We start from the raw sequence: 20,551 nt of genomic DNA, 5'->3' as shown, positions 1-20,551 counted from the left end.
TAACCAATTAGTCAGCTGCAGCACATGGACACAGACTGCCTGATTTGCCTACAGAAAGCAAGCCTCTGTTCAAGCTGTTCAGATGGAAGGACAGAGGCCACAAAGCATACCAGTAATGTCCATTCAGAATTAACACTGCAGTCACTGTAACTCCGTTTCCTCCATCCTCAGTTTCTCACACGTATCACTTCTAGAGCAATACAGATTCATCCCTTCCACCACACCACCATTCACTGGCCTGTGCTTTCTGACATTTTAATATTAAAAAAAAAGAAAAAAAATCAGCACTACATATTATCATCTGTGCCCTTTAGCACTGCTAGCCCCCATCCTGAAAACAATTCCTCTGTACAGTAAAGCTCCGTGTATCAATAACTTCGGAGAGTTTTTTTATTGTAATGGTTTTTTCATAAGGATTTCGACTGATAGTATGTTTCCTAATTACTTAATTGCATGATAGACTAAAATGGCTCTGAAGGCGCCTTGCCAATCTCTCAGGTAAATTAGACAGTGCCATTATCTAAATTCACTTTAGCAAAATTACTTTATTCTCTTCTCAAATAGAAATACTGTCAAAAGCAGTGCATCTCTCACATACTTACGTAGATTCAAGTACAGATGCTCTATTTTCTCTTAAAAGAGATGTGAGCAAGTTCATCTCTTCTGTTTCATGTTCACTCATCCCTATTCTGCCAAAGTGTTTGCCAGTTGTATCATGTTCAAACTGAGGCTTATTTGGATTCCTATAATGTCTATCTTTGCAGAAACTCTCTGAATAGCCTGATGGAGTTATCTGTTAAAAAATTGCAAACATTTTCTTATTAGACAGGTATGCAATGTTCTATTAAATTCACGGCTGTAATCTTTTTGTAATCAGGTTTTGTAATTCCTGATGACCTTTATCTACATTAAGAAGCATCCACAGACATTTCACTTACTATTTATTAATAGAAAAACTAATGAACATCTACTTCATATGATTAATTCATAGTGATCAGTTGTTTAGTACTAAGTAGATTTCCCTGAGGGTATTTATCTTTGAATACATACGAAACTTCTGGAATGTTGCCTGCAGATTTTAGCTAACTTTTTATTAGTTTACCTTTGAAACATCTATATTCAAAGTACCAAATTCTGCCCTGGGATCTCCAGGTGCGAACCCTGATGGCAAGGACAGAATGCAACTTATAGTATTTACAAGCTGCCAACTTCATTTATGTTACACTGGAGACAACTTCTACATGGGGTTTCTCCAGTAATTCTACCCCCATTTAAATCAATGGGAATCTTTTTATCAACTACATGAGAGTTTAGACTGGGTCCATTTGGTTACAGTTTCATCAGTACACATCAGCAGTGAGAGATTAAGACGTTTATGAGGTTAATATGAGAATCTTTACAATACATCATTTACCTGTTTATCCACCTCGGAAGGACAATCCATGGATAGCTGAAGGCATACCTAGTAACAGAGAAACACAGATCTTACGAATTTCAGAGAACAGAACATCATTATTCAATCATTATTCAATATAACCAGTCAACATAACCAGTCAAAATGTGCCATTTTGTGTCAGATTTTAGCATGTTACCATTTTCAAACAACTAGAAACATTCAACTTTAACTGCATTCTATGATCTTCTGAGGTTCATTCCACCGTGATTTTCTCATCCCGTGATGCTTTCTACTACATTTATTTTGAATGACCAGAGGAAAGCTGATTCCAGAAATTTACGTAAGTATGAAAATGTCTTCAGCAAGTTACCATGATATCAAGTATTTCAACCCTGAGGAAGGACGTCCAATATTTTTTCATCAATGAGAGCAGCAGAAGAATCTCACACAATTTGTACTAGAGGCCCAACTACAAGGGGGGCTGAAGATTAGCGAGGGAGAAACTGAGTGAGTGTGTGTGTATAAAGAAACACAATTTCAAGGGACTATCATCCCCATTAAGGAAGATTATGAGTACTCAAACAGGAGGAAATAAGGACCAGAATGGAAGCTATCCTGACTGGAAGACCCTAGCAGCAGAAAAACACAGGCAGAAGCTTTCAGAAACTCTTTAGTATAACAATCAGTTGAAAGCAAAATCAGATACCAAGACAAGCATGCTTTGTTTGCAAAAGACATTGTGTTCTAAGAATGCAAGAATTTTAAAGGTTATGCAGAGAAAAGAGTAGTGTAACATAATGTACACAGAGCAGAGTCCTACCTGACTGACCCTCTCATAAACTTGACTGTTCTGCATCTTCCTGTCATTGTCACCATCTTCAGTCTGCATCACAGGCTCTTCTGTTGTTTCAAGAAACTACACAAAGTATGGAATGACGTGAAAATGTAGCACAAAAAAATACTGTGATATGAAACATGCATAAATAAGTCAGTGACATGTCTTAAAAGAAAACAAAAAAAGCCTGTAATACAAAGTAACAAACACTGAATTAGATTTCTTCAACAAGATCAAAGGAAATTAATACAAAAAACAGGAATGATTCATATTACAATGAAACCTTATCTTTCACATTACTTCATTTTTATTTAACACTTTCCCCCTCTCCCCTCAGTTTTAACAAAACAAATGAACATCGTTTAACCTCTCCTGACAAAGGACCCCTATCCTCAGTCATGTTCTCAATGTGCCTATTTTATTTTCCCACTTCCAGAATTCCTTTTCACTCGCTACACAATTAAGGCTCTTCTCCAGCATCCAAGACATTGACACTTCTAAAAGAAAACACATGTAGCTTCCTAAAAAAGACTTACTGTAACAAAGGTTACATCTGCTTTGTCTTGCCTAAACTTGTCAATTTGCAGCAAATGGTGCCAAATCATCATTTTCCCTATTTTTCACAGAACCCAGTCCATATGCCAGCACTAATATTTCCTGAGCAAAGAGGAGGAAGCCCCAACTTTATTTTAGAACAGCAGCAGAACTGGAGTCCCTGACATCAGCGCAGCAGATGGCAGGACCACAATCGCCTTTGGTTTGCTGGGTGTTAGACCTGAGTAACAATCCTGAGCAAGGAACAAGACACAGGTTGCTCATCACTCAACAGCAGTACAGACCACTCCTGAGTGAGCTCCATTTACACCCAGCTCATGGAGAAGAGAATATTTTCACCTCTTTCATAAGTTACCTCCTAACCCAATTTGCTTCAGCAAGAGAGTACAGAATCTAACCTTACCAAAGTCAGTTTAATACTAGACATAAGGAAACCTCCTATTTAAAAATTATTATTATTACATTCAGTAGTCACACTCTGGCAAAGCCATTCAGACAACAACCTGAGTACAATGACTGTCTTTCAACCAGCTCTGGGATGCACCCCAGAGGACCTGCAGTCACCACATTCCACCGCTCACCTGTGATGCAACACTCGCAGCTGCGTTCCATAACCAAGCTTTGCTATTCTTGTTTCCTCATATACCACTACATATACAGTAACGCAGAAAAACGTGAACAATTTATTCAGGTTCCTGGCTACATTCTGGTACTTCACAGAGCAAAACTCGTGCTTTCTGGGGGAGTTCTTGAATGAACGGTGGTATGATTTTTGCGATATATAGTGGTTTAGGCACACATCAATACTAAACTTCAACAAAGGTTCCCAAAGTGTGGCAGACCTGAGCCAGAGAGCAGGTCCAACAATGCAAGCAGTTACAACTCATTGAGCTAGGAGGAACGAGCAGCAGAACAAGAGGCAGAGGGGGTATGGATAAAGGCACATGAAAACACAGCACAGGCAAGCCTCTGTATCACTGCAGATGGCATCCAAACAGCTACATTTAGGGAACTCTAAAATAGAATCTCAACCAGATTGGACGTTTATATCAACTTGTTTTATAGCAACTTTTCCCAATCTAATAGAAAAAGATAGTTATTTAAGATCTTTGCTGCTAGAACCTCATTAAATATTAGAAACATGCAAGAGTGATGGTGAATATCAATGATGCAATGCCTGGCATGCCCAAACCACAGGTAGGATATAGCACTGGCACAGTGGATGCAACCTTGCATTAGATAAAAATTTTAGTCTTAAAGCACTAGAGGCAATAATACAGCACTGTTGTGTATAACAGTCATATTTTGGTGTGACTGAGGCTAAAGAAAAATTACCCTAAGACAAGAAAAGCAGAATCTTGAGCATAGTTACAGAAAAAGCAGTAAATTGAGATTATAGGTACAGAGCCTCAGATGACACACTGGCAGGAAAGAAACTGGTGTCTAGAGGTCGTGGATGTGATATTTATAGCTTCGATGGATATGAAGTGCATTGCTGAAACTTATGACATGAAAAGAAAAACCTGCTTCCCCAGCATCACATGCTGTAAAGTCTTGGCTCACGGCACGTCAGCCCGATTGCAGACAAACAGGATGCTTCAGGAGCGTTATTTTTACTTCCTAAGAACACTGGGAATTGAATGCATGTGTGGGGTTTGTTGTTCTTTTTAATTAAGCATGCACAAAATGGGCACATAAATGTATATATGAAATAAATGAGAAAAGCCTTTTTAACTTCCAACTCTTAGCACTATAAACAACTCTAATGTTTTAAGTAAGAACTACTAAAGGTAGAAAGGGGATGGTGCAATGGTGCAGCATATTAATATGTTTTCCTTTTACTATTAGAAACCTATGTGCAAAACTAATTTCTGAGTCATGTTTTAATTATTTTGGTATTTTCACTTAGAAATTGGCTCTCTGGGACAACACAAACTAAAGACAGTCTGAAAACTAGAGGCAGACACAGACAGGACTGTGGTACATAGCAAAGATATGCAATAAAAAAGATATTTTTGCATTGTAATCATGGGACATCATAGCCAATAATATTAACTATTAACTATTATAAAAAACTGCTAAGGTTGAATTTTCCATGGCCAGATTCAGGTCGTCAAATTAATTTGTGTATTAAATACATTTGTGTATTAAACTAGTTTGCACATATAACTTACCTACCCAATGCAACCCCTTTTTCTGAGTCAGCATTTTCTAGTGCATGTGTTTCCCAGGCCAATATTGGGCTTCATAAGTGATGCTTCTCAAAAATGAAACTATTACATCAGACCAACAGATTATAGCACACTAATATAAGACATGGCTGCAGTTTGAGCCTGGTCCTATGGTCCTATGTCTAAGAGGCTGAAAAGAAACTTCTGTTCTCCAAGGAATATAATCTACTGTTCAACAAAATATTAAAAGAAAATATGTGGCTTAAGGCCAGAAAAGAGTCTTCTGAGAATAAGCTGCCTGTTTAAAGTATTTCCTTGGAGACTGAAAACCTTGAGAATGTTTTTCCTAAATGAACCACTGATATGCTTGGTTTGCAAAGATCCCTGGAGCCCTGGAGGCTGAAATCACTGAGACTGCTTCTCTCAGAGAAAGCAGATGTTCAGAGGACAGTACAAAACCAACCTTCTTCTATCCTCCTCCTCCCTCCTATCCAAACATGAAGCCAAAAAATAGAGTACCAGGGGCTGTCAGACCCTTGGGGATGCCCTGCAGAGACCCCAGCTTGCAGATTCATCTGATTTGTGCTTCAGCTTTGTGAAGGAAGAGAAAGATGGGTTCATTTTAAGAACCTACGGAGGGTACACCTTCCTGTGTCTGTCCAAATTCCTCTTATAGCACGTTAGCATCATCTCAGCACTGCCTGCCAACAAATTCTAGCCTAAAATACACACAAAAAATAGGACTTGTTCTTTCTGACAATGGTTATTAATACACAAAATATAATGTTGTCACATCCATAGCCTGAAAGCCAGGTAGCTGTTTATTGACAAGACTGATGAACTGGTACCTTTTTAAACTAAAAACATTTAATCACCGCTCCTTTAACTTCAGAGCATTATAGTACCGTCATCATTCTGGCACAGGTTAAAATACCATATTTTACTTTTCTGTTTCCTTCACCAGAATTTTGAGGCTTTATTTATATTTTACAAGCTTCACTCTTTGTCATTCTGTGTCTCATTTCACATAGGCAGCTTCTTAACTAAGTAGCCCTACATGTTCTTTTCATGCTCATACAAATGCATGAGAACATGATAGCTTGTCATGATAATCTTAGTACAGAACAAAAATTCCTTTGGTATTATTAACTACTGCATCAGTGGGGGTGCAGCACCCTCTGCAGGATGACACAGCAAATTACTAGAAATATTAAAGGATGTAAAGTGCAAGCACTTTGAAAGAGATCACCCACAAGCTTTACAGAGCAAACCTATTAAAGTAACATGTAAATTCATTATTTTAATAAAACACACAGCACCCCTAAAGGCTGATCTATAATTTAAGACATGTTTCAATTAAAGGTAACACAAATATGTCTTAAAAATGAAAAAGCAAGAATAATTTTGTAACTTCTATTGATTGCTCCCAGTGCATCTGCAGCACATATGGTAAAGGACATGGCCCTTTTTCCAGAGTCCTTCAGAAAAATCATCAGCAGTGACAGTTCACGAATTAGGCAATCCCTACATGCACCTGAATCAAACTATTCCTATCTATCTCTTGTTCTTTTGAGTTTAATTCAGATTTAGAAATTCAAGACAGAAAATACTACCATCAGTATTCCTTTTATATTTTTGTCTTCCTATTCAATATGTAGCATACAAGAGCAATGTAACTGAACACAAAAACCACAGCAGAATATAAAGAAAAGTAATACCAGCCACGTTTCCAGCAATACATTATAACAAGCTAGAAGGTTCACTAGAGTCTACCAGAGCCTGCTGAACATCCTTCAATATTCACGTATAATAAGATACATGGGGATCCAGCACCCAAAATCCTTGGAAGTATTTTACCCAGAACTCTTCTTCCCCACAGCTAAAGTAGTCTTAACTTTTGGCAATAGCATCAAACACCCAGCAATAAGTACTTCCTTGCATCTCTCAGCACTCTGCCGCAATGCTGTCCACTTCTCCATTCTACATGAATGAACAAACATGTTTTTAAGCAGCCCAAAGTGCTAATCCTACTTTTTTGGCCATTGTGAACAATAGTCGTTTTGCAGGTGGAGATGAGATATGAACTAAGCTGTCACAGAATTAGGCACAGCATGAGGATGACTCTTGTGAACAGTAGACAAGCAGACATTCAGTAATAGCTAAAATGTTATATAAGATATTGCTTTCTTTGTAAAGCAAAATTAACTCTTCCCCTTTCAATAGGCAAAACCAACAGACCACAGACACCATAAATATTTTAATGTGTATGTTGCTTCCTTAAAATCAACTAAACACATCACTGAACGCTTGCTGAATTAAGCTGATTCTCTGTTGTGCTAACCTCTTAAAGTCGTTTACATCATTAATTTAAAAAGTTATTATAAGGAATTAGCAATCTAAGCTCCTAGGGTTTTACAGTCATTTTGCACTAATGTAAATGATTCCACAAGGTATATTAGATGTGAGAGTCAGATTCACTATCTTAACACAGAAAACCTACCTTACTCTGGTTTAATATTTTTAGTGCTTCCTTCCCTTGAGAATCTGTTGTACTGAGTCCGAGCTGCTTTTTCTTAAGTTCTTGATTAATTGACTGCAGATCCTTAACCATCAAGAGAAGATCAGTAACCTGAACAACCCAAGGAAGAACAAGCAAAACTGGTAATATCCATACTAGTATGAAAACAAATTATGATATACAATTCTCCAGGTAAATCTACAGAGCAGAGCTGGAAAGCCAGGGATTCTGTATCTGCTCATGAGACAATCTCCCTATGTATGAAAACATGATCATATATTTGTAAGTTAGTGTTCAAAAAATCTAAACTTGGGAGACTAGTTTCCAGCCATGTTATTAAGTTAAAATAGCAATTTTCATAATTCAGTAGCAAAAAGAAACCCAAGGGCACCTCGCAACAGGCTGATTTGAGAAGAAGCACTTTGGTGCAACTGAAATCACCATTACAGGGCAATAGTAATATTCAGAAACAATCTATTCTTGTATCTCAGACACCCTTTGTAAGACATTACCAATGTGCGTAGTTTCAGAAATATATAATCTGTACAACAGAGGCCAATCAAGTTCAAGACTTTCAAACAGATATTAGTGTCACGGACTTGCAGTATAATCAAGAAAGCAATGTTTGCAGAAGAAAGTGAAATCTTTTTATTAGAACTATGAATATATTTGGAAAAGGCAGATCAGCATACAGGCATACAAACCCTTTTTCAGGTAAGAAATGGTTTGTAAACTTCTTTTACTGATGAGTGTCACAGAACATGCCAAAGGGAATACTTTCAGTGATAAAAGTGGTATAACCCCAGGATGGGACTGAGACACAGTCTGTTTTTTTTTTTTTATTGACACCCGCTGAGTGTAAGGCAAGCTTCTTTCCGTCAGATTACCCACCTCCACACTTTGAACACCTGCCTACAGTTCAGCTGGCCATGAGAAAGGTAAAACTTCACTTACATTCACACCCAAACAATCGTATTCAGCAGAGGTCCTTATCATAAACTGGTGCACTGATCAGAGATCAATGCACAGGGTGCATCAAGAGAACAGCTTTTATACTCCAATACTGATTTATTGTTTGACAATAGCCTGCACATTTAATTTCTGTGAATTTCAGTTCTCCTAATGTAGAATGGAGATAATGTTAACCTACCCCAGGGTTATTTTATAACATGCCCTATTTATCAAAAGATTTGTAAAGCCTGGGATGGAGCTTGCTATACAGAAGAATAAATTACAGACACCACTACCATCTTCATGGTTAATAAAGGCAGATGAGGTACACATCGTTGAATACTTAATACAAAAACTTTTCTTTGGAGTTGGTATACTTCATGATGACTAAAATATGGTATTGAGCCTGAAACTTGAATCCAGCTAACTAGCATAAAAGCTTTGCAGCAACCCACCTACGTTTCATCGAACTCTGAAGCTCATGTTGTGTAACAAGAACAAACAGTTCATAAAAGGTGGATCACAAACCACACAGATAAGAATATCACATCCTTTCAGAACTACCAAGCTGTACCTAAATAAAGACAATGCTTCTTTCCATGAGAGATGCACAAACTATAAATGAGGCAGAATTAAGCCATTAAAACCAGTAAATAATAAAACAGATCAATACCTTTTTCTTAAGTTCTTCAAGAGACAGATGGTCTATCTGTAGGTTTAAATGATCTTGCTCTCCTAAGCAAATACTCATATAGGATGTTTGATCTCCACAGAAGGATAGTGTTTCATCTGTCAAAATAACCAATGACAGAAATTATTTCAGAAACTCTTATTTGTTTGTAGGAAAACAAAACATAAAATGCAAAAACATGACTTTCCAAATAAGTGCCTACTAGTAAATCTCAGGGAGGCCAGTTAAAATGTTTCAATCACCAAAATAAGCTTTTTGTTCAACTCATCAAATTCTGTCCTTACATTTCTTTGTGCTTCTGACACTTGGACATGCTGCATTTTCTGTTGTTATCAGCATGAGTTGTGAATGTAATTCTGCATTATAATTTGCATATTTAGCATTGCAATTAGAAATAATTTTTAGGAAGGATAAGTGAGGCAAAGATAGTTATTCTAGCCATATTTTTATGAAAATAAACTCAAAGTCTCAATGCAAAAAGCCAGGTTAGACAAAGTTATGGAATTTATTTTGCTTTTGGCTCAAAATAATTGAAAATTAATGGAATTGAAAATACTTTTTAATTTCCTCTATAGCCATATGAATGGTTTGTTACATTTCAATAAACACCTGTTCATTTGCAACATAGACAATTAATTCTGTATTATTCTATATATCTGTATTATTTCATTAAATAGTGAGAAAACATATCTAAATTATGGCAAAGAGACTTCCAAATTCTACTTCCCACTCTGACACCGATCCCACGGCAGCTGCAAGGACTCAAAGCTTCACAAATAATTACTAATTTTCAGAGCCTTCCTCCCTAACAGCCTCACCTACAGCTCAACTGCTTTTGACAACTGGACCCAGGAGAGCCCCCAGGTCCCTTTGACTTCCCCTGGTTGTTCATCACCTCTTTACTTTTGAGGTCAGAAACTCTGAAATGGCAGAAGTTTACCTTTTGTCACTTATCAAAGCTGTGAAAGGAATGATGCCAAAATTGAAGCTTTAAGTGAAAGGTAAGTGAACAGACTTTATTGTTTTTTATATATCCCCTACAGAACAAAACCAATGTGTCTGTACATGTGCAGTGAACTATCTTTAACAATGTCCACTTACATCATTCATTGCTCTATTTAAGTATATATTAAAAACACCTTCAGAGAAGTACAACAAACAAAAAAGTTATATTTAAAAGCTCTACTATTTCTGAATAAACTACAAAATAACAAAACTACCAACTACTTTTTTCTTCTCTGGAAATACTTCTTGTGTTAGGAGGAGTCTAGCAATTTCCTGAGACAAAAATTTTTTATCGAAGTATTGTGAAATAATTAAATTCCACGGACAGAAAGTGATCCCATGGCCACAGATTTATTCAAAGTCAGAAATCTGATTTCTGCAGAAAAACAGTAAATTCTACGGGTACAAAATTGTAGGCAGCTTGAAATAATCACTGCAGTAGTATTGCCATAGAATTACTAACGCTTGCTGCAGGGAAAGAGAAAAACTGTGCCTCTGTATATGCCCTGATTGCTCAAAGACATTCTGTTACAAATCCATCAAATAATTTTCAGTACAGAAGGCCGAGAAGACGCCTTTTCACACCTTCATCTACTTTCAAACATTTCTTCTCCATCACAGCAAACTGACTATAATAAAACCAGTTTTCTTTTGTGCAAGAAGACCAAGAAAAGGGATGGTCTGCACATGTATACAGACCTTGTCGGTTTTTGACATCCTTAATCTGATCTTCTAAGATCTTCTGTAGATTCCGATTAGCCAGAATGTCATCTTCTAGTTGTTTTCGTAACATGAAGATGTTGTTTAGCTCTGTTTGCAAGCTATTTAAACTATGGAAAAAGGAGAAAACCAGAATTATATATTAAAAAAATCTTTAAGATTTCAATTGAATAAATTCTGTTGGGCATGGCAGTTTCTTTTATATGCGCAGGCTTCCACAAAGATACCATTTCACAGTAGCCATCACTGTATTTCATCACACGGTTACATCATTTTGATGCATAGGAACAAACAAATCCCTGCACAGAAAGATGAGAATAAACCTTTACATCCACACCCTTTTCTTGCTGCTTTGAACTATGCTGATTGTTTCAGCTTAATGACAGATATATTCTAAGGGCCAATTTCTTTGTACTTTTTTTTAAGGAAAACTAAAATGACTAACTTCTGTGTATTCCATTATGTGGTGACCATGGAAACTTTGTTCCCTTGCTACAGAACTATGCTATACAATATAATGCTCCACTAAAAAAAAAATAATAAAAAAATCACATTTCATTGAAAATATGACCCAGGCACAATCCAACTATTTTAATTCTTCAGGTAGCCAACAATCTGTAAAGCGACCTTTCAAGCTGAAATTGCGTCAATTATCACAACTGAGTATAAATTCCAAAACTTAAAAATGACAATTTGTCAACATGAATTAATTCTTTAAGCAGCTTTTTTTCAACGTAGCCACTGAAGTGCTTACTTTACCATCAGTCACTGCCTCCTAGTTCTCACAGCGTCAGCACATCCAGCTGTCCCCTGCTAGATCCTCCCCATTACCCTTCAACAGCATCGACAACACAGTTATGATCAGTCCATAAAAAGACTTAAGTACACTAAAAACTGAAATTGTAATAGTATGAAATAAACTAGATTTAATAAAAAATAACAAGGTGTTACTGAACTCATCGTATTATTTATTCTGACATTTAATTCACTCCAAAGCTCAGTACTTTAAGATAAATTAAGCTGCTGTAGAATTTCCAATCCGCTACAGGGAAACGTCTGACAATCCAGGAATCTTTCAAACAAAATTCAAATCTGTCTTACAGGAGACTACACAGAAGTAGACAGTATATCATACTCGCATGAGAAGAAGAGCATATTGTAGAAATGCATTAATTAAAAGGCAGCATATATGAAAAGACTCTCAGTCTGTCTTCTGACAAGTGTGCTGTTGTCGGGTTTTTTTTGCACAAGAAACCATTGCTTTAACCAGCTCTCCCTGGCTCAGGAATATCTTTGAAGAGAGAGCTCTCTTAAACACTCAGCAAAAATTAAGAAGAAAAACAAACCACCACATTACTAAAAGCTAAGTAAGCTTTTTCTCCTTTTCCTGTGTTAAAGGTTTTATGAGAAAAAGCATCAATTCTCTGCTTGGAGAGACAAGAAATGTCTTGGTGCTGACATCAGGTAGCTTATTTTGAAAAATACCCATTCAAGTTGCACAGTCAAGTACAGTTATAATTTTCCCCATTTGAAAGGTATCCTAAGAAAAGCTGGTAGCAGAGCTGTTACTTAGTGTTGTCATTACAACACAGCATAGCCACAATCCCCTTACCCACAAACTGTGTTTCAATGGCAGGGCACCCTTTGTATGAAATACCAAACCAAACTGGCTTCTTCCTTCACTGGGCGATTGTTCAACAGAAACCAGCCACAAAAGGCAGCGCTCTTTTCCTCGAGATAAGAAGTAATCTCCCTAATCTGACTTCTATCACCATTTCTAATGAAAAAGATTCTATTATCAGCTGCTAAGCTGTGGCCAAGCACAGGATGGCATTACTATTAATGCGCTTAATTCAAATACTGGATCTCATCTACTTTAGCAGTACTCACTTGCTGGCATTCAAACTATAGGGGTCTATACCCTGACTGCAAATACAAACGTGTTCCCACAAAGCTGGCAGGTACAAGCCTTCACGCAGGAAGAACTAGGAGCTGTCTCCCAAATTCTCCAAATACCTAATTAAGATATTTGTAATTATAACAGTAAAACCACAGTTTACTAAAACCAATAACATTGTTACCCAAAGGCTAAGAATTTTCTTTATTCATTCCATAATGTCTCCTCCTTGACTGCCACGCAATAGTAGGACACAAAGTAGGCCTGAGGTTTCTTTCTAGAATGTTGGGTTTTAATTTTAAAAGGTTGAAAAGTTTAATATGCTTTTGAAGGCTTTGCATTGAAAATATCCTATGAAAATGTCAATTATTCTGTTTTGTCTAAACTTCTCCAAAAGCTTACTTGATTATATTCTTGATTATGTTTACATCACAATCTTCAAGGTGGCACTTTGAAAATAATCATTACCTGCATTTTAGAAGGAGTAAACTATGGTAAATCAGTCCTACACTGAATATTTCCCTGTGATTTGATTTTTCCCCAATAGTCCAACACAGGACAAGTACCTTCTCTGAAAATCTAGCTGTTTTCTTTGGTACATAAATGGACATCTGGCTGAGCTGAGAATCCAATCTAGAGAGAAATATTTTTAGAAGCATTTAGGTAATTGAGATAACGCAACCTTAATTTAAAAAAAAAAATTTCTATTTTAAGGAGAAAGGAAAAAAATACTTCTATTTTTTTTTTACAGCTAGTTTATGTTTCATTAACAACTGGCCTGTACAAAATAATGACCACTCCAGTTAAGCTACACTATTTTTCACAACTTCTAACTTTGGCCCTTTGAGTTTAGATTTTCCACCAAAATAGAAGTACTTACCTATCAGACTCTTTAAAGGTCTTCACTAGTGTAGAATAAATATTTTGTTCCTTTTTCAAAGCAAGTATCAGCTTTTCATATTCAGATTCTTTCTTTTCCTAAATGGAGAAAAGAAAACAGTAAACCTACAACGTAATTTTAAGATTGCCTGTGTACAACTATGTGCAGACACGCAAAGGAGAAAAGCTGAAAGGAGAAATTCAAAAGTCACTAAAGAGGACTGCCCACCTCAATAGCTTCATATGAATCTGGAAACTATTCAGGATACGTAAATCAGCTGTTATTGCAGGAAGCTAATAGCATTTTGCTATTTACCTACCGTAAGTGAGTTACATATTGAAATACTGGTGCATCATTTTTCTGACAGCCTAAAATCCTTTTTCCCCCAGCATCCTCACTTCCTAAATTTACAGCTCAGCAAGCCAGGAACACGCTGGCTGCTGGCTACCATAGGGGAAGGAAAAGGCTAGTAGAGAAGCCCAAGCACACATTTTAAAACATCAGCCTAACACCCTCTCCATATTCTGGATAAAACTGGCTTTTTTGGGGGTGGGGTTTCTGCAAATTCTGTTGCATTTCTGAATAAAAAGGATTGCACTGAGCTGCCCCAGGATGGACATGTCAGATACATGCTCATTGAGTCCGCTTTCTGAACACTCACCTGGGTGACTACAAGCTGCTTTCTCTGCTTGCGCAAAGAAAATTGTTCACCTGCAGCCTTGCTCAGAGAAGGTATATCACTATTAGAATAAATCCAGGCTCTTCTGCTACTTGCTCAGGAAATACCTGCTATAAGTTCCCAAGACTTCTTTCAACCCAAAACAACCACTCAGCCACTTTTTCAGCAGGAGGCAAAAAATGCAGCTATTTAAAGGAGCTTGCACTTACTGCATAAAAACATCTAAGATATCAGTCGGCTCAGAAGAGAAAATATCTGGGATATTTATATCTAATTTAGATGTATTCATGTCAGGCACACTATCTTCTGTCTCTGAGAAGAATGGGCCTTGTTGCTTCTCTGTTTTCCTTTCGGACTGAGAACTGAAAGCACGAACAAAAAAAGCACCCCAGCTAGTGGGGATGTGTATGGCTCTAGTATGACACGACAACTGCAGAGAACAAGAATGAGAGGTAATTCTGTCTTCTCTGTGTTACAACCTCAAGACTGGAAACTAAACTCTCAAGAGATACTAAATCATTAGTGAACAGATCATTAACAGGGAAGAAATCTACACCCAGGAGTTTTAAGCAGCTGTTATTACGCCAATTGCAGTAGCTAAGCCAGGAATTGCAACAAAAAATCAGCTACACTAGAATCTCGTTAATTCACACTAACGATGCAAACACTGTTAATTTGAAAAATTCAGTATTCTGCAAAGTAAACAGTACAAAAGCAAGGACAACTGTTGTTTACTTTTAATTATTTACGCTCGTACTTCAGTGTGCTAGCAAACATGTTAAATAATATTTTGCAAATGTAATCAAGTTTTGATCAAATTACTTCCGTTGAGATAATCTGCATACCAGATCTTACTGCCGACAGAGCAGCTCCTACCACTTAACCCTGCAGATTCCTTGAAGAAGGGACCTCGCCTTTGCATGTGCTCATCATGTTCTGCTGCCATTATCCTGAGTGGTAGCTGTACTCTAACAAATTCTTCCAGTTTCTGGTGCAGTTTATATATTAAATACTATTTTATATATGAATAATATCAAGTTTATTATCAAGATGAGCAGAGACGAAGCACACAGCAATGATTTCTGCTGACTGAGTGCTGAGAAACACAAGGGCAAACTGTCTGAGATAGGTGATCCAGAGTCCATTAATAAAAAATTCTCGTAAGAAAAAAATTGTAAAAAAGTAAATCTTACAGCCTGAGCTAAGGACTCATCACCATGTTGGAATCTCAGCCTTTTAAGAACAGTCACTAGACATAAAATACACAGATTGCAATTTAATTTGGAAAAAGTTTGATCACTGACAACAACACTGATCAATGACACAGAAAGCAACAGAAAGAAATAACTCTTTTGACTTAATTTAGTTGGTTAACAGTCTGTTAAAAGTTCTGGTGAACTCTTCCATATGTCTGATATAAGCCTTGCAATTATTACTGAAGACACTACAGAACTGTATCCTAATTAAAAGCTCCTTCTGAAGCACTGGCAAAGTAATGTCACTCTGAAGAGTTTACGGTACACAAATTAGATAACGGTTGTCACCAATTGTTCAGGGTCTACGAGTGCTGTATAAGCAAAGTGGTGTTACACAGAACCGTGCTCCTTCTCTTACATTTCTTTCAAAATTCACATGTTAATTTAGTTCTACATTTACACCAAACTCCGCGTAACCTCACGAAACCCTCCCAACTCTATTTTTCTCCGTTATGGGAGACGTGAGATGTTTCCTAATTCCAAATGTCAGAGGCTATAGGTAAATTCTTACAAACCCTAAATTCAACTAGCTAGGTGGAGGTTAGCAAAATCACGAAGCATTGTTCGTGATTTTTCAGAATTTTTCATGAATAATAAGGATGAAAAGATACAGCATGAAGGTTTTTTTGGTACATTATTACTGTCACTTCTAAATAAAGCGTAGGAGTGAATTATTCCAATCAGCTCCCCAAAGGTACACAAAACATAAGGCAGCTCTGTAACTTACATAGACCATAATGCTGTGGGAGTTAATGAAACATTAAACCTCTTGACACATGGTGTGAAGGAAAATGTGTTAGAAGAGATAGCTGCAAGACATCCAGGACCATATTGCAGTGAAAGATTTATATTCCCGTGAAAGCAGGCAATCTAATACATTAAAGTCTATATTTAAATCTGAAATACTATTGCTAAGCAGCAGTGGTAGAAAACATAACTTATTTTCATTAAAAGGTTTCTCAAACTGTAAGCAATGAAAGTAGAAGGTTTATGTCTCTACAATAAGTAACTTCCTGGCAAAGTCACAAAAATATCTGGTTGCCTTACTGAACCCTCCCTTCCTTGCAACAGGCGTTAGGATCATTTCAAAATCTCTGAAGGTTAGGGGATGGATGACTGCGAGAAGGCCATAACCTACACCCCACCACTGATTCATCCCTCCATCCATTTGTGTCAGCATTTGGTAATTTCTTCTAACCTTGCAGTGAACTGTGTGGATGGCCTACCATAAATGAAACGATCGCTAATAAGATTAAAATTGCTACAGGCCAGTGAGTCAGATATCTAAAGATGGAAATGGCTGTAGCTAAAGACTGTTGGTGACTTTCAGACGTCGTCATCTCAACATGGAAAATGTCAAAAAGCTGATGGCTCTGAGGAACTTACGGCCCTTCTTGCTGGTACGGAAGGCAAACCTACTGGACTATAAACAGATCTTCAAATGTCACTTCATCAGGCTAACTCCTGTAAGATGAAATTTCTGCTGGTAAGTGAATGGAGGGATACACTAATCCCATCCGTTCCCCTCACCAGGCCACTTTCAGTGTAACAGGTAAAAAGCGACATGGCTGAGGGGTGTGAAGACATGCATATTGACAAAAACATTCGCTGTTTTCATCTGTAAACTAATCTCATCAGATCAGAAGCTGAACTACCTCCCAGTTCACAACATCAATTTAAAGAGACTGAAAGCAACAACTACAGTGCACTGATTGCCAATTAATAGACAGGACACTTGTATAAAAAAAAAAAAAAGGTCAACTACTTCACTTTCCAAAATCACAATGACTCGGCAACAATATGCACATTGCATCAGTTCCAGCAGCTAAGACACAGCTGCAGTATCCCAACAATCGCACCAATTCCAGCTGTCAGGACACCCAACAACTGCAACGCTCTGGCTACATCAATGACTTTCATGGTTTGGCTGTAATTTCTCCAACTGCAGCAAACGAGACATTGCAAATGTATGCACACAATATTTTTCAATTCCCTGACTGCACAGCATTAACTCCCTAAATACTGGAGTAATTAAAACTAGAGACAAGCAATATGCTGATCGTGCAGGAATTACCAAGTGCAGCGTGATTGCACAAACATCAGATTTGCCTTGCAATGCAGCAGCCAACCTCATTTCCTACTCCACCCTCGAGTGGTATATAAGCTCCCCTTCTTAGAAACAGACGTTAAGGAAAGATATTACAGCAAATCTAAGGACTTTTTGTGCACTTAGAGAAGTCAATTTAGAATTAAAACTCACATCACTGTGGCCCCTTACTGCTGTATGCAAGGTTATATGTGCAACACAACAGAACCCAGAAGCATAGCTAAAGGACTGAGCAAGAGGCACCTTTCTCAATTTATCTGCTTTTCTCAGTATTAAAATGAACTGCGAAGGTCTAAACCACTGCTAGAAATATATTTGCCTAACAAATGTTCCAACAAGAAGAGTTTTGTAAGTAAAGGAGTGTTGGTGGTGAGAGAAGAGCATTAAGCACAAAACCAGATAAAGTCTTCAAAATTATATTGATGCCATTGCGCTTCTAAATTCCTTGGCTGTAAAAAAATATTTAATTCCAAGGCTTCACAGATACCAGAGTCAGCAGTTGCATGACTAACCTAATCATCGGTGCTTTTGCACACTCCCTTTCTTTCTCTCTAGCCCATGACAGTGGCTCAAGAATCCAAACTTTAATTAGAAACTGTCATTTATCTTCCCCGGCCTGGTCGAGGCACCCAGCAGAGCTTTGGATGTTGGTTGCTTTAAAATTTATCATTACATTAAAATAGAGTTAAAAGGGATGATGAAAGAGAGAAAGTTCTGCATTTCTCAGTTCAGTTTCTTCAACTTTAGAGATCAGTGAGGCCAGAAGAGCTTGGTTTCTGTTCTCTCTAGTGGGGAGGATCCAGCTGTGCGTTTGTTGAGAGTTGGTGCAGCACTGCAAAGTCATCAGAGTCCAAGGCAGCCAATAAGAGCATAGCTCTGGATAATCTGTGTCCAAAAACTTATGATTAATATGCTGAAATGGGTTCATAGAGGTGATATCTTACATAGAGGTTGAGCTGAGAGGACAATGGATTGTGATTAGGTATTGTTCACAATCACTAAGTGAACCAGCAACAGAGAATAGATTGTGATTAGAAGGTGGGTACTGGGTCATTACCATGCATGGCTTCACTTGCCACTGTTCTCTCTCCTGGTTATGCACCTGTATCAGAAGTGGGGTGTACAGAGGAAAGTTAGTGTTGGATTTTCATTAATTCTGTATGATTTTCCATCAGCCTTAGGCCCCTTTGTGACAGAAGTTATGTGCATGCACTGCGGTTTGTTTTGCAGAGGTAAAATTTCTACATAGCCTTTCAGAGACTTCATTTTCTCTGTCTGTATATCCATCTGCACTTCAACGTACTCTGCACTGGTACCCGAGCAAGCAGCGATGCGGCTCCTTTGCTGTTAGCTTGCCAAGTAACACCTGTGTCTCAAACTGTGCTTACACCTATCTTGTTTAATAATAGCGTTCGTAACATATTAAACATCTCATCACCAGTGTGTTCAGATTGTGAGAGTAGATACAGTACTTATGTTTCCTTTGTCATTGGCTTTCTTTACTTGAAATATCCTTGAGAAAATCTCTTTAATGACTGATACATAACTAAAGAAATTAAATAGCTTTCTCCTCCACTAGGAGGTACTAGTCTAATTCTTGTTATTTTGCCTGATGCTTTTGGTAATCTTAACAGACAATACTGCAAACAACAGAAAAAAAAGACAAGAAATATCTCCAAAACATATCTCCAAAAGCAGCTTATTTGTCCAGTAATCTGTACACAGTAATTATAAATGCACTGACAGATCAGCAAGTGATCGAAACTTCCCACTGGCACGTGATCTTTTTTCTTTGGCTAGTACAACAGTAGAAGAGGAGAAAAAAAAAGTAACTAACTCTACATTTTGAGTCTTTGAATTCTGACCTCGGATTTCAGGCACCTAAAATTCTTCTCAATTTATGGCACCAAATAAAATAATGGGCATGTATTATTCATCTTTTTAATATATACATATTTCTACACCATCTCCATCCATTCTCCTCCTGTTTTAAGGTATTTTTTCTTGTTCTAAACACATCTTTGCTCCTACCCATATCTCTTGTGGTCACTAGCTCAGTGCAATCGTTCCCCTTATCTATTAGAAGCTCACGAACCTTCATCTACAATGCTCTTCAGGTGCAGATACCCTCTCATTCAGGGAAGTACATCTGCCCTAATGGCCACTAAAGTCTACATCTTTACAGTAGGCAAGGAAAGTATTTTATGCACTTTCAGAGAGTAAAGTTTTTAGTAATATCATATAAACTCATCAGCATACAATACTATGTACACTTTTGATGCCAGATCAACACCACCACAATCATATGCTTTTAAAACATTTCAAGTGACCTAAAAATATAACTCTATTATTAATAAAGTCATTGTTATAGTTTTAATATTACAGAACATTTTAAGATGGTACTGATCTGAAGGAAAAACTACCCCTTGCTACATGGATGATTTACAAAGCATATTAATCTGCAAGTTTGAAGTCAAAGGGAAAATTCTCATTAATTTGAAGTCAAAGTATTTATCTGCAAACGATCACAGTTCCGTGAAACTCACCTCTACCTCTCTGACTATCCTGATGATTGACTGTGACTGTACAGCACATTTTTCCTTTACTAAACCCTCATTTCTCAGTTCAAGTTCTTCATTGGCTCTTAGAAGGCTCTTATTCTTATTCAGCAGCTCCTGCAATTCTCCATCCTTTTCTTTAATTGTTTCATCAAAGTTCTAACAAAAGAAAACAATAATATGGTTTTGCAAAATTTACCTTGCTGTTATACTGCAAAATTGTACACAAGAAAAATTCAGGAAATGTCCAAATATTCTTTACAAATCTCACAAAAGAGGAGCTCAACATACCAAAACCAAAAAAAAAAAAAACCAAAAAAAACCAAGACCAA

The 20,551-nt window shown here is 37.3% G+C and overlaps 1 protein-coding gene across 1 annotated transcript in view; it reads right to left on the bottom strand.

The window, feature by feature from the left end:
- CDK5RAP2 (CDK5 regulatory subunit associated protein 2) overlaps window positions 1–20,551 on the bottom strand; it is an 80,323-nt gene that overhangs the window by 34,443 nt on the left and 25,329 nt on the right. The window contains 8 exon segments of the mRNA XM_080562511.1: window positions 603–793; window positions 1,415–1,462; window positions 2,217–2,312; window positions 7,458–7,586; window positions 9,100–9,215; window positions 10,822–10,952; window positions 13,620–13,717; window positions 20,208–20,378. Of these exon segments, the coding sequence (XP_080418637.1) occupies window positions 603–793; window positions 1,415–1,462; window positions 2,217–2,312; window positions 7,458–7,586; window positions 9,100–9,215; window positions 10,822–10,952; window positions 13,620–13,717; window positions 20,208–20,378 (980 nt within the window).

This window comes from Anser brachyrhynchus, assembly GCF_964034855.1.
Source record: "Anser brachyrhynchus genome assembly, chromosome: 19".
Taxonomy (NCBI): domain Eukaryota; kingdom Metazoa; phylum Chordata; class Aves; order Anseriformes; family Anatidae; genus Anser; species Anser brachyrhynchus.
This window is presented reverse-complemented; position numbering and strand designations above follow the sequence as displayed.